General features: G+C 40.0%; 2 protein-coding genes and 2 gene segments (V, D, J or C); 2 read left to right on the top strand and 2 right to left on the bottom strand.

Annotated features, from left to right (window-relative positions):
- The window catches only part of LOC106097251 (zinc finger protein OZF), a 126,940-nt gene that overhangs the window by 89,169 nt on the left and 22,745 nt on the right, over positions 1-15,026 (top strand).
- LOC112842815 (T cell receptor alpha variable 9-1-like) lies at positions 2,676-3,545 on the bottom strand. The segment is given in 2 exon segments: positions 2,676-3,058; positions 3,212-3,545. Coding segments are annotated over 2 exon segments (420 nt in total).
- Positions 4,007-13,929, top strand: LOC102079685 (zinc finger protein 37 homolog). Of its 4 annotated transcripts, XM_025900203.1 has the most exons (4): positions 4,013-4,273; positions 5,466-5,870; positions 9,154-9,188; positions 13,086-13,929. In XM_025900203.1, exons 1-4 carry the CDS (start codon positions 4,102-4,104, stop codon positions 13,254-13,256), a joined length of 783 nt encoding a protein of 260 aa, XP_025755988.1. In that variant the 5' UTR covers positions 4,013-4,101; the 3' UTR covers positions 13,257-13,929. The 4 variants fall into 4 exon arrangements, with proteins under 4 accessions (XP_013122611.2, XP_025755988.1, XP_025755990.1 ...); XM_013267157.3 differs by lacking the exon at positions 13,086-13,929 and having other exon boundaries at positions 4,007-4,273; positions 9,154-10,991; XM_025900205.1 differs by lacking the exon at positions 5,466-5,870 and having other exon boundaries at positions 4,018-4,273.
- On the bottom strand, positions 12,144-13,034 carry LOC100711528 (T cell receptor alpha variable 38-2/delta variable 8-like). The segment is given in 2 exon segments: positions 12,144-12,538; positions 12,746-13,034. Coding segments are annotated over 2 exon segments (426 nt in total).

The following is a 15,026-nucleotide window of genomic DNA, read 5'->3' as shown; positions in this document are numbered from 1 at the left end:
ATCACCACTGCTGTCTTTTGCCCCTTTCCAGAGTATAAACTGAGGAGCCTGAAGGTCAGAATGATGTCTGTACCAGTGAAGGCGTACATACTCCTCATCTGTCTCATAGCTACATGTGAGTTTGACAGATTTTCCTTCTGTTTCAGTGACTTCAGTTTGTTCAGGAGTGATTGAGTCTCGAGCTGTGAGTCCTGGAAAAAGAAAGAAGAAAAGTAGTGAAATGCAGTCTGTATATCTGCTTAATGCAGCAGCTTCAACTAAACTTTAATCCCTGTTCTTAAACTCACCTATAATGTGAGATAGAAGCAAAAAGAGGTGCAGCAACATGTCTTTGGAGTTATTAAAGCCAGACAGACAGCACATGAACAATGTTCTTCCACTGCAGCACAATGACCAACAAATAATGTCATTGGATGAGCTCAACCTCAGTAGGCGGGGCCAGTTTAGTAGCTCAGCCAATCAAATAGTTTTGTGCTTCCACAGCAGCTCTGTCTCTGTCTCTGATCTTTACTGCTTCATTTCTCTGTTGTCTTTGTCATCAGTCCAATGACACAAGAATCAGAGGTTTAACAGTGTGTGGCTCCCTCTAGTGGATGTTGTGGAGTATTCTGTTGTCTTTGCTCCAAAGGTTTTTGTACAGAGTTTTGGTGTTTCCTGTCACTGTGGGCCTCACAGCACAGTAGTACACAGCAGAGTCTGTCACTGCAGCAGAGGAGATCTGAAGAGTCATCAGTGTTTTATCGCCACTCACATTAAAAGTTATTCCAGGGACTGGGTCTGAGATTTTCTCCCCTGTCCCTGAGTGAGAGATCAGGAACTCTGGTGGTTTTCCTGGATATTGTCGATACCAGAAGAAATAATCACCATAAACTGCAGCTTGGAAGTATTTATAGGACAGAGTAACTGTGCTGCCTCCTAAACTGGACTCTTCATCTTTGACTGGAGTGAGATCTTCACAGCTGACACCTGAAGAAACAGATAAATGTTAGAATTGTTCCAATAAATAATTGACATGAATGAATCATTTGAATTGAACATAGTTTCCTGTGTAGGTGAGCATACCTGTGAGAGTGAGAAGAATCAGAGGAAACACACAGTGATGTAATGACAGCATGTTGAGGAACATAAAGTTTGTTTTGTGTTGAACTCTGTTGAATGTGGAGGTTTTTCTCTCTTCTATAGTTCAGTAACAGCTCAGCTCCTCCCTGAATCTCTGCTCTCAGTCACTCCTCCTCCTGTGGTTAACACACTTTATAACCAAAGTTGCTAGTTGCTTCATCATCCCAACTAATGCTAGTTGGGATGATGAAGGTTTCAAATGTTTTGAAAACTTTTCCATTATGTGCAACAAAGAAAATGTACTCTTTTAAATAAAAATGATTAAAACATGAAAATCTTACATCATCCATGTGTTCCTTCCAAAGCTGCTCCAGAACTTATTGTTGCTTCTTTTAAAAAGGCCGATGAATTACTAACGACTAACTCTTACTGCCTGCAGTTTTGCAGTGCAGCTTAGACTTTGTAAAAATCTTCCACACTTCACATTTGCTAACAGAAGTTTTGTTCAGTATACCGATGCACATGAAACACTAATAATAAAAGTGTGATGTGAGCAGTGAGCCTCACATGAACGGAACGTTTTGACTTATTTCTCTCAGATTAGTTGTCTAGATTTTTAGAAACGTACAGACACATCACATTAGGCCTACGAGATCATTTCAAATGTCAGTTATTAACTGACATATGTCTGTACGTGGGAGCCTTTGTCAAGGCGGCCTTTTGCCAATGGATTTACAGTGAGACCGAGTATGGTGGAAGCAGGGGGTCTTTATTTTCCCACACATATATAACGCCATGGATAAGTAATGGCAGCTCAAGCAACAAAATCATGATCCTGCCTAATGACCAATGGCAACCTTAAATCATTTCAGCTGTTAAAGGACTAAACCATTATTTACTGTAAATTACTGTGTAAAAACAGTGTCAACGGCCAGCAAACATCAGGTAGAAAAAGAGTTAAATATGTAACTTCTTTTCACTGAGAGAAAGTTTCACCGGTCTGACCCACTTAAGATCACAGTGGGCTGTGGTGGTCTAACAGCCCAGCCCGAGTACTCAATCCACTCGCTCATCGTTACAGTCTGACAGGACAACACAACAGCTTCTTTCTTAAAGACGTCTTGATGCACGCGCAAACATTCAGGTAAGTAAATCCCAAAAGGTTGATTCTGTTCATTTGGAGCGTTTCAGTGGAAGAAGAAAGCAGCAGACACCATGAAAGTATCAGTTTTCTTTATTGACAACAATTTCGAATATTTAAATTGAATATAATATATTATTTACTATTATTGTAATTTTCTTACATTTAGGAAGACATTATGATGTAAATACATCAGTTCAATTAGTTGCCATAATTTTCTTTAAATAATGATAATAATTAGGGGTGGTTGATGTGTGAGTTTCCATCAACATCAATGTTATTTCTTATATTTTGCTTCATAAGTGAAATGAATCCAGTCTGTATCCACACAGACTGTCTATAAGATTGGGGAAACCTGCAGTCAGCTGAGACTGAAGAAGTCACTTGGATGAAACGTTTCTCCCACAAAACGCTACGTCCAAATGAACAGAATCAACTTTTAGAGATATCCACACAGAGGTTTAACAGTGTGTGGCTCCCTCTAGTGGATGTTGTGGAGTATTCTGTTGTCTTTGCTCCAAAGGTTTTTGTACAGAGTTTTGGTGTTTCCTGTCACTGTGGGCTGCAGAGCACAGTAGTACACAGCAGAGTCAGACAGCTGAAGCTTCTGGATCTTCAGAGGAACTGACTTTTCTTTTAGCGTAGCCGTAAATCTGCTCCTCTCAGAGTCTTCATGTTCTGTTGATCCGGAGAAGCGTCGTAGTATAAACTCTGGAAAACTTCCTACTTTTTGTTTGTACCAGAACAATCTGGGGAAATTGTCTGTTGTTTCAAATCTACATCCAAGTGTAACTGTGTCTCCTTCAGCAGCAATGACATCTCCTTGTTCCTGGATCACTTTGTCTTCTCCTTTACACTCTGAGGAAGAACAGAACATGCAGAGGAAGAGATGGATCAATAAACATGATTGAAGTTATTGAAAAGTTCCACAGTGTAAAATGATTAAATCTCCTCTTTCTGTCCTTGTTGTGAATCGTGTGCAGAGGAAACATGTTGATGTTTGTATCTTACCAAAGAAAAGAGCAGCAAGAATAATCCACAGCCAATGTTCCATCTGTACAACAAGGTTTCAATCAACAGGAGAAACTAGCTGATGTTCAACATTCAGTCTGAGAATTGTTCTCTTCACAGCAGCACTTATTATTGACACAATGGTTGAACACAGTGCAGAAGGAGAGCACCGCCTACTGGATGATGTCGCCCTCTGTCTCCTCTTTGAGCTGGATGTTCACTTCTCTCACTTCCTCTTCCTCCTGGTTCACAGACTGTTAGCAGCATTTGAGTCACTGTGAGGATGGAGCACTTTGCACTGTGTGCAAGCACAACGACCCAAATGTTCTCCATCACTGAGGTCCCACGAGAAGAGCAATGAAAGAAAATATAAATGGTGGAAACGTTGGAAAAGCTTTGGGCGGAGGAAAAAGATGAAGGACGGTGTTACAGGACTCAGAGGAAAGCAGGAGAGAGAGGACATATCAGCACTTTGATTTGGATGCTCGGGTTTAAACAGCACATGGTTCATAACAGGAAACAGGACACAAGGAAATGTGACAGCTGTGAGGAAACCAAACGTTTTCTTACACCAGGCTGTCAGAAACATGAGGCTGAGAGCTGCAGACTGATCCCAAACCTCATTAAAGTCACTGACAGCGAAACTTTCAGGTCATGTTAAAGTAACAGAATCAGTTCTTTTTTTTCTCAGTGACGCGCTCGTTCACACTCCACACCAGCAGATGGCGCTAATGCACTATTTCTCTGTTTTCCAACCACTAATATATGCCTTCAACTGACGGAACTTCACATTGTGACACCAGGCGGAAGTAAACAAAGAAAAGGCGGAAGAACCGTTAGCTTTCCTCCTGTGTGTCTGAGCACGGAGTGTGTGAGCTGTGGCAGTAACAATGGCTTCAGTTCAGTATCTGAGAGAGTTTATCAACGAGCGACTAACTGCTGCTGCTGAACAAATATTCTTGGAGTTTGAAAAAACGATCGTCCAGTACGAGGAAGAGATCGACCGTCAGCGCAGACTGCTGGATATCACCTGGAAACCCCAAATCAAGCTGCACAGGACAGGTGAGTGTCCCTCTGAGGGAGGATCCTGATCACAGCTCTGCGGGACGTTTATGATTGTGAGGTAGAAAAACCTGAATGCATCATTTTCATTTTCACCGAGCCGGTGTGTGTGTGTGTGTGTGTGTGTGTGTGTGTGTGTGTGTGTGTGTGACAGAGAGAGAGAGGCTCATACACATGTCGATATTAAGTGTAAATAAGTCAGACTGAGCTGATGGACTCTGAGTTTGTCTTTAATGACAGTTTAATCCGAGCAGCTGCTCAGTGAGATGCAGCACAGATGCTTCTTATCTGTGATCAGTGTTTACCTTCAGACAGCTTTAACTTGATTTAAAACTGATAGATGTAAAAACAGGGCGGGTCCATCGGGCTCAGAATCTATTGGAGAACCTGGTTGGTGTCATTTGTTGCCATCAGGCTGTAAGCATGTACTTTTTATATCAGGAGATAAGCTGAGAACATGAAGCACGTATGAAATTATGAGTTTAGAGCTGATCAGTGTCTTAAAATGGAGCTGCAGCGCTGGCTAGTGTGAACCTTCTGACAATAAAAAATGCATATATGAACTTTAATTTGTATCATATTTGTTACAGCTGGCTTTTTTCAATTTATTGGTTGCATTTTTATTTTATTTTTTTAAATTCATTTAGGATTTTCAGTGGAGAGAAACCTACTGATGATGTAGGTCTCAAAAACTCACAAAGACTCACAAATATGATACACCAGGTGCTAAGGAGTTAAAGACAAATGAAACAGAAACAATCAACAGTTTCTACCAGATCCCTGTCAGTATCAGTGTAATCTACAGGAAATGTTACAAAATGATGATTTGGTTAAAAATGTCTGCTACCAGCTCGCTGATCACATGAAAACCTGCAGAAGCACTTTGGTTAACAGCAGCTCTTCTGAATGGAGCTGCTGATAGTTTCTAAGCTGCTTTTACTGCTCAGGGGACGAGCTTTCATGTTCCAGAGCAACTGACATTAACTTCAACTATGGACCCGCCTCATCTGCAATAATTCAGCAGGCGTGAATGCACAAATACAAAAGTCAGCCATTACTTTTATGTAACTCTGGGTATAATCGGCTCTGCTCACAACCTCTTGAGATTCTGAGGAGCAAAGCTGATTTTAAAAAATGAGTCCAACCTCTAACATCATCACTTTTCTTTTTCTCGTGTCCTTTTTTCCTCCAGACGTCCCACAGCAGCCTGTCTGTAAGGAGGAGGAGGTTCTCTCCGAGCTGCAGCTCTGTGACCAGGAGAGGAGCTCCAGTGTGGACCAGGAGGAACCAGAACCTCCACAGATTAAAGAGGAACAGGAGGAACTGTGCAGCAGTCAGGAGGGAGAGCAGCTGGGACTGAAGGAGGAGCCTGATACCTTTATGGTGACTGCTGCTGACGAAGGAGAGCACAGTGAACCAGAAGCAAACACTGACCAGCTCCCCTCTCACAGCTCTGACACTTTTATGTTTATTCAGTCCAAATCTAAAGAAATATTTGAAGTTATTAATAATTCTATCCAGTACGAGGAAGAGAACGACCATCAGCACAGACTCATGGATATCAGCTGGAAGCCCAAAATGCAGCTTCACATTACAGGTATGTAAAAGTCTGAATGAAGTCACACATGAATGGGACTCATGGAGGATCCTAATCACAGCTCTGTGGGACATTTATGATTGTGAGGGCTTTTTGGAGATGTGAGCTAACAAAGAGCAAACAGAGGACAGGACTGCACTGTGCTCCATGCAAACAGCAGGCGCTGAAATCAGCCTGGATTTGAGCCTTTTATCCATCTGAGTCCATCACTAATCGAGTTTCTTTAAGCTGATTCATTTCAAACAGCTTTATGTTTCCTGTTAAACTTGTGAGAGTTTCAAACGTCATAAATTAAAAAAAGCATCCAGTTGTCTGAATGTAATTTTTTCACCACACAAAAATGCTGCTACCAGATATTCCTACAAATATATTTTCCTGCTGTTTATCTGAAATAAATCTTCATTAAGTATTGCTTGCAAACACATGATTACTTAGTTATTAGGATTTGTATTTATAGTACATATGTTGTATTTGCATTTAAATTTAATATTTTAACCACATTTCAAAATAAATGCACAAACTAATGCATTCAGTCACCCTGATCAAGTCTGTTGTTGCGGTGTGTGAGGGTGCACTAAGATAAATAAGATAAATTGAATGTTTTAATATTATCTTATTTGCTGTTCAACTTGTCCAGAATTAAGTGCCAGGGAATAAAAACTAAATAAAATAACATAAAAACTGATCTGTCATAATCATCTTTGGAGCTCACATCTAAAATCGTAAGTACACGGCAAATACAAATTAACTGGACCTGCTGCTGTAATGCTGTGTGGGTTCACTGTGACTCCAGGAACTGTTTTCAAAATTAAAGGGTTTCTGATTGGACACCAGTACTAACGTTTGTGTTTGGTCCAGAATTGTTGAAAGGTCAGAGTTTTCTTTGGACATTGGCAGCTTTTTCTCTTATTTTTACACATCATTGTACCTGAATATTTTCAGACAAATGTTTATTGTTCGTTAAGCTACTGAACTCTGTCCTATGAATCATTCAAGCATAAAACAGCATCTAATTCAAGGATTGAATCAAAGACCTGACAGATTCATCTGCACCTTCAGCTGCTCATCTACTGTTCACCAAAGCGTCATCAGAAATGGTCTCAGGGAAGGGCGGCTTACAGGAGGCCATGCCTACGGAAGGAAAACAGGGAGGGAAGGCTGAGGTAACTGGACTAAAAACCAGATGAACAGATGGCGTTATGAATCTGAATCAGGTCAGCCTGTTTGAAGGAGGTCAGGAGAGAGGTCTAACAGTCGGCATCTGCAGCCTTCTGTAGAACACAGTGGAGGCACTGCCCTGGTTTGCGCTGCATTTCAGCCAATGTTGTTGGAGCTCATATTAAAACTGAAGGAATTATAAATGCAGAAAAGTACATGCAGATTTAATCCACCGTACAATATCACCTTGAGACTGGAAATGGCTTCATTTCCAGCATGAGCATGATCACAAACAGTCTGATGATGCATTCATCTAGATGGTGCTCTGTGTGTTTTTCTATGAGTCATGGATCAGTCTCCCTGGAGCTCAGACCTCAACATTACTGAAGAAGTGTGGAGTCTTGACAGGCAACAAAACAAAATTCAGCCAATATCCAAAGAATATCTATAAATCTTTTTCAGGAACCCTGGAGAACTCTTCTTTAACACTACCTGAATAAATGACAAAAAAAGCTGCCAAACTGTGTTCAGTCTGTGGTGAAGATTAAAGGTAGCGATACCACATCAATCAATACCAAATATTTAAAATTGTACAAACCTTTGCCTTGTATACTGTATAGGGATGGTTATTGATAAGATTTCCACGATTCCGATTCCATTTTCGATTCTGTTTAACGATTCGATTCTCTTATCGATTCTTTTTTTTTTAAAAAAAGGAGAACACTAAGGTCGATTAGCTTAGAACTTTGTTTTATATCTTCTCTTTGAACAAGATAGAAATTTAGGAGTAACATGGCCTTACAAACCCAACAGTGAGATCTTAAGAGATCCACAGCCTACGGCTCTTCAATGGGGTGTCACAGGGTCCCCGGGAAAAAAAATTGTAAATGTAAAATAATAAAATAAATATTCTTCTGTAGCATTAACAAAGTATAACATAAATTATTCTGTAGCAATTACACAAGAATATCCAGTAATGTCCCTGCCTACAATTAAACACATTCACTTACCGAAAATGGGGGGCATCTGCTGTGGCAAATGGGTGCAAGCCTTACCGCTGCTGCTGGGTTGAGATTCACGAGTCCGGAGCGGAATTAAAAACATGACATTCATTTAAGGTTATCGCGTGTTTTGTGAGCAAATGCTTTTGCATATTCGTAGTGTTTCCTCCCTTAAATGAAATATCTACTTTGCAAGTATTGCAAGTTGCCCTGTTGTCATCCGTTCTCGTAAAGTATAACCAAACTTTTGAGCGTTTGAGCCACTTAGGCGTCATGTTTCCTGCCAGGTAAATGACGCTCCGCAACGTGGTGACGTCATTCGGGGCGACTGGAATCGATAAGGGAATCGTTTGCAAAAATGGCAAACAATTCCAAGGAATTGAAACAGTGGGAACCGGTTCTCAACAAGAACCGGTTTTCGATACCCATCCCTAATACTGTATAATGTGTTTGGTTTTGCATACTTTTCAATAAATTGCCATTTCATTAAATTGCTACATCATTTCCCCATTTTCCAGACAAAACATAAATGAAGGATAGCTTTAGACTTTTGCGCAGTATTACAATTTTATTTATCTCACTCATCTGTACATTTTTACCAACTGACATTTTTAAAATACACATGCAAAATATAAAAAGAGCATATATTATTTAAATGTACTGGAAATGTATTCAAACTGAAAGTTCTTTAAAGAATCAACTAAACGTTCTTTGCACTTGGAACAAAAACCTGCATGAATGCCATAAAAACGACACAAACACAATCTTTTTATTTTGTTACTGTTAGAAAGTTGGTTTGTCGTGTCATACTGATCATTTATTGATTCAGTGTATGTTCATTGCCTGCAGTTTTTCTACCTTGCTATTTAACCTCTCTCTCCTTTTTTTTTTTTTTTTTTGCCTTTCCCGTTTGGCTCTTTTGCCATCAGAATTATTGTCTGAAGGCGTAACCTCTCTCTTCCTGCACGTCTGCTGATGTTCCTCAGTTGATTTCTGGAGTGGCAGCCTTTGTGGATGACATTTATTTTCTCTGTAAAAGTCTTATTTTGACAATGTATTTTCTCAGGGATGTTTTTCTATTATCACATCACTTTTCTTTTTCTCGTGTCCTTTTGTCCCTCCAGACGTCCCACAGCAGCCTGTCTGTGAGGAGGAGGAGGTTCTCCCTGATAAGCAGCTCTGGAAGCAGCAAAGGAGCTCCAGTCTGGACCAGGAGGAACCAGAACCAGAGGGAGAGCAGCTTGGACTGAAGGGGGAGACTGATACCTTTATGGTGACTGCTGCTGAGGAAGAAGACCACAATGACCCAGAAGCAAACACTGACCAGCTTCTTTCTCACAGCTGTCCTATAAATGAGAGCCAAAATCATGAAGGAAGCTGGAATTTAGATTCAGGGACAAATGGTAACTCAGAGAGTCGGTGTAACTCTGACACAGGTAAAAAGTCCTTAACATGTGATTTTTGTGGAAAATCCTTTAAGAATAAGTACAACATGAATCAACATCACAGAATCCACACAGGTGAGAAGCCGTATTCTTGTGAAACATGTGGGAAAAGTTTTTATGTGTCATCATCTCTTAAAAGCCATAAGACTACCCATACAGGTGAGAAACCATATTCTTGTAAAACATGTGGGAAAAGTTTCACACAGAGGGGTAGTTTGACTATACACATGAGAACGCACACAGGTGAGAAGCCGTATCATTGTAAAACGTGCAGGAAAATTTTCACATGTAGCAGTCATTTATCAGTGCACATAAGAACACACACAGGTGAGAAACCATATTGTTGTAAAACATGCGGGAAAATGTTCACATACAGAAGTCAGCTGTTTGGGCACATAAGAACGCACACTGGTGAGAAACCGTATCATTGCAAAACATGTGGGAAAATGTTCACATATAACAGTCATTTGTGGCGGCACATGAAAACTCACACAGGGGAGAAACCATAATGTTGTAAAACATGCGGGAAAATGTTCACATACAGAAGTGTCTGTTTGGACATAGAACAACTCTCACCGGTGTATCAAGCGTATCATTTTCAGAAATTGTAGTCTTGAAACATTTGGAGAGAAGCCAAGCATGAAGGAAGATTGGAGGACTTACACTTGTTCACAGGAGAGCTTTCAGAGTTCAAATATCTTTAGACTGTATTCCGACAAGCATCATTTATTGCATGTTTATTATGTATAAAGCAGAGTTTCATCTAATCTGTTCTCATCTAATTCTTCAGTGAAAATATGCTGACTCTAAAAAAAATGGATTTTAGTCTTGGTTTTATTTATTAATATACAGTATTTATTTATAGGGGGATTGAAACTCAATTTGTATTAAGTTTTGTATTTGCTGTCTATTAGTGGATAACCAATGGCTGTTGTTGGTTGGTGTCTTGTGATGTAAAAGTGCATTTGAGCTATTTGTTTTTTAATAAATAGAAAACATTGACGGATTTTTTTTATTTTGTTTTTTACATTTGTAGCTATTCAGTTTATTTGGTTCATAATACCTTTGATTATTTAGTTCATTTAGACTGACTTTGTTTTGTTGTGTTTTATCTGCATAGCAGTAACTAATGAAAGGATATTTTGACAGTAATAAAGTAGAAAGTTCCGAGGGGATGATTGTTTCCCTTGGACTCCTCCAGCCTGCAGCAAAGACATCGTTCCTGTAGCTGCACATATGTTTCTCTTCTTGAGAGCACAGTGTGAGGCAAAGATGTTTTTCCTGCGTCATGGGGACCTGCCAGAGCTGAGGAAGGCTGGTTTGAGCTCATCTTTCATTCAGCACCGCTTTAAAAGATCAAAGAGGGTTTTAAGCAGAGTAGAATAATATGGAATAGGGATAAATGAAGATAACGGTTTACTTCAATTTTACCTTTATAACTATTGAATAGATTTTTATAGATTACTGCTGTTAGCTTCTGCATGCATTAAATAAATTGAATCTGTGATTGAAGTAAAGCCCACCTGTCATTACTTATTTCATTCAATAGTTTCTTTCAGATTGTGTGTTAGAGAAACAGTTTTCCCCTTTACCTCCATCATTTTGGTTTGTGTACACCTGAACTTTGTTGAAAACTTTTAGACAGGGGTCTATGTCTGTTCCTCAGACTCCTCCCACCTGAATGCTGTCATTATAAAGCCACTTGAGCTCGGTCCTTAAGATGTTTCAGATTAAATATCTGGCACTATGGCTCCATGAATATGGACTCTCAGAAGTGGAACTCGTGGAATGATGGATGGAAGTCCCAAAAATATTTGGTTGTCGGATCTCTGATGCAGATTTGGAGGTGTGTAGAAAACAGAATTTTACAAGTAGGAGGCTGACATTTGAGTTCCAGCTGCTCATATATATCATGAAGTTCAGACCACGTCAACTGTTTAATCAACCATTTTATTATAGTGAATTAAAAGAAATGTGGAAAGGCTGACAGTATATTGTGAGTGTGTGGACGTCTGTATGTAGTGGAAGTCTGAAAAAGAATGAAAATTAAACCAATGCCAGAGAAACCACATCCCTACCTGCTGGTGAAAAGAGTGAACATTTGTTACCACCTGCCTCACAACCTACCAAATCCTAGACAAACCCAGAAAGGGCAAAGGCCTGAGTGGGTGGAGTTATCTGGGAACTGGTGAAGATTATTGTGTACAAGGCCCATAATAATCTGTAAAACAGTCCAAATCACATCGATGTTTTCACATTTACTAAAGTTTGAATATGAAAAGAAAGAAACATTCTTTTTGATCCATCACTTTTAAATTCTTTGTGGAGTTTCTGTTAATATTCTTCAAATGATGGCGGCCTGTCTCATTTTACTAGTAGAAATGTTTGTGTCAGCCAGGGTTAGGGCTGTTATGGTTTGTTTAGTTGATATAGGTGATGTTTCTGAGTCATATCGATCATCAGGAATATATTGAACACGACTCTGTGACCATGCTCCTTTCCAGAGTATAAACTGAGGAGCCTGAGGGTCAGATTGATGTTTAATAGCTCAGCCAATAGTTTTGTGCTTCCACAGCAGCTCTGTCTCTGTCTCTGATCTTTACTGTTGCATTTCTCTGTTGTCTTTGTCATCAGTCCAATAACGCAAGAATCAGAGGTTTAACAGTGTGTGGCTCCCTCTAGTGGATGTTGTGGAGTATTCTGTTGTCTTTGCTCCAAAGGTTTTTGTACAGAGTTTTGGTGTTTCCTGTCACTGTGGGCTGCAGAGCACAGTAGTACACAGCAGAGTCAGACAGCTGAAGCTTCTGGATCTTCAGAGGAACTGACTTTTCTGTCTTGTTGATTTTAGCATCAAATCTGTCATCATTGAATTCTGCAGCCTTAACTGTTGACTCTGAGACACATTTCAGCATATACTTTGGGTAACTGTTTACTTCTTGCTTGTACCAAATCAGTGTAGGGCCAGGGTAACTGGTCTCAAATGTACATCCAAGTGTAACTGTGTCTCCTTCAGCAGCAATGACATCTCCTTGTTCCTGGATCACTTTGTCTTCTCCTTTACACTCTGAGGAAGAACAGAACATGCAGAGGAAGAGATGGATCAATAAACATGATTGAATAAAGGAGAACAATCAGCAGCTTTAAAGAGTTCTATTACATGTAGAATATTTGTCACTTTGAACCATATCAGGTGTTTTTACAAGCTAACAAATGGCAGCAGAGATGATCTGCTGAACATTCAAACAGATTTCTTCTCTTGTCTAACACTCACCTCTGATATGAGAGAAAAGTAAAATGAGGTAAAGCAGCATGTCTTTAGTTGTTGGGTTAGTCAGACAGCAGAATGAAGAAACTAAGCAGCCTCTCTGCTGCAGTCCTTCTCCTCAACATCAGGCTGGCTGTCGTTTGACTTCTGCAGACAGAAATCATCTCATTGGTTGAGTTCAGCATCAGTGGGTGGAGTCAGAAACAGTTTCAGGTCAGTCAGTGAGGTTATTTGTGTCTTTACCTCTGTGTGTTACTCTACTCGATCTATTTTCTTTTTCTTATTTCCTTTTGTTCCTCCAGACGTCCCACAGCAGCACATCTGTCAGAAGGAGCAGGAGGAGGAGGTTCTCCCTGAGCAGCAGCTCTGGAACCAGGAGAGGAGCTCCAGTCTGGACCAGGAGGAACCAGAACCTCCACAGATTAAAGAGGAAGAGGAGGAACTGTGCAGCAGTCAGGACAGAGAGCAACTTGCATTTAAAGAGACTGATACCTTTATGTTGACTGCTGCTTATTAGGAAAGAGATCACAGACCATAATAGGAGTAGCTCCTCTCTCATAGCTCTGCTGTAGCTGAGAGCCAAGATCAGGAAAGAAAGAATAAAGATTTGGGATCATCTAAAAATTCAGTCAAAGTCAAAGAAGAGATTTCACAGAAACTGACGTCACAGCAAAATTGTAAAAGACTCTTCTCTATCAAAGAGTCAGTGTGACTCTGGCGCAGGTAAAAAGTCTTTAAAATGTGAAAAGGCTCCAAATGAATGAATTTCACAGAATCCGCACATGAAGGAAGTCGTGCTCTTGTAAAGCATGTGAGAAACATTTTACTCTCAAAAGTACTTTGACTCTCCACATGACAACACACACAGGAGAGAAGCCATATCATTGTAAAACCCACGGGGAAAACAGTCAATGTAGGAGTTAGTTGTCAGTACATACAAGAACTCAGACAGGTGACAAACATATGAATGTAAAGCATGTGGCAAAATATTCATATTGTGTAGAAATATTTTACGCCACACTGAAAATCACATGGGTCAGAAGTCCTAGTCTTAAACATTATTAGGGAATCCAGCTTTGGGCAAAACATCAAAAAATGTGTACATGTTTCAGTTTTCAGAGTTCAAACTCCTTTTGTGTTTGAGTTTATTACGTGTAACACTGATCAGTCTGATCTGTTATCCATCTACATCAGGCTTCTCTGTGATGTTCAGTGAAGCTTTATTCTGATTAGACTTTGTTTTTCTTCTTTTAAACATGGACAGTTGTTTAGTTTATTTGGCTCATTTTCGATCATGAAGTTCACTTAAATCAGTTTATTGTTAGCTTTATTTAGGACAGCTTCCTTTGAGCTCATTGTACAACCATGGGTCACATGATCCCAGGCAGTCATGAGTAGAGGAGGATAAGGTGGAGTAGAGTTGGATGAAAATAATGGATGATTAATTTTTGTCTTCATGCATTTATTATTTTGAACATAATTTCACAGATCATTGCTGTTAGCTTCTGCAAGCTATAAATAAAGCATTTAACTTGTTAAAGTAAAACTCTCTTGTCTTTATTTTATTTGACTGTTGGTTTCTTTAAAATGCGAGTAGCCTCTCCTCAGTGATCTAAAATACAACTATGTCTAAGTCAGGTCTTTAATCATAACCAGTTCTCCCTAGATGCAGAAACTAATTAGCAAATACTTTATTTAGAGGTTAAAAACTACCCAGAAACTAAAAAGTAAGAAGGAAGCTGTTGTGAACAAAAGTGTTTTCATTGGTATTTGGTATGCTCCTTTCTTCTCTTGCTCTTGACGAAGGCGGTCGCACTTTTTTTTCCTCCTCCTCTCCTCTCCCTTAGCTTCCCTGCTTAGCCTCTTGTGTCCTTGTCTAGTCTCGTGTTTTTTGTATTACTTTTCCCTGGAAAACTCTCTCACAGTCTGTTCTCTAAAACCTAAAAGAGGAATTATGGATTTGATCAACTGGTCCCTGAATGCAATTGACACTCCTTTCTCAACGAGAAGTCTGGGCTTGGGTGAGCCTGAGTGCTGAAGATATCTACCTATTCGGAACCATGATAACAGGGTTCTTGCTGATCGGAGCTGGCTTGGCCCTGGCTTATCGAAGAATTAAGGAAGCGGAACTGGCTGTTCAAACCCCCACAAGGCTGCCCGCTGGGATTGAAACGATGGGACGAGGCATGAGTTTCTCAAAATGGGCTCATTGAGTGCAGCATGGATAAGATCTTGGAGAACCGCACGGCTGCCGTGAATACTCAGAATAAGACCTCTGAGTGCAAAC

Source organism: Oreochromis niloticus, linkage group LG18 (genome assembly GCF_001858045.2).
Source record: "Oreochromis niloticus isolate F11D_XX linkage group LG18, O_niloticus_UMD_NMBU, whole genome shotgun sequence".
In the NCBI taxonomy this organism is placed as follows: domain Eukaryota; kingdom Metazoa; phylum Chordata; class Actinopteri; order Cichliformes; family Cichlidae; genus Oreochromis; species Oreochromis niloticus.
This window is presented reverse-complemented; position numbering and strand designations above follow the sequence as displayed.

Bases quoted from the DNA above. Each gene is read 5' to 3' on its own strand.
- LOC102079685 (XM_013267157.3), top strand. From the start codon at position 4,102: ATGGCTTCAGTTCAGTATCTGAGAGAGTTTATCAACGAGCGACTAACT. The intron at 4,274-5,465 runs GTGAGTGTCCCT...TTTTTCCTCCAG, and splicing joins AATCAAGCTGCACAGGACAG to ACGTCCCACAGCAGCCTGTC. The intron at 5,871-9,153 runs GTATGTAAAAGT...TTGTCCCTCCAG, and splicing joins AATGCAGCTTCACATTACAG to ACGTCCCACAGCAGCCTGTC.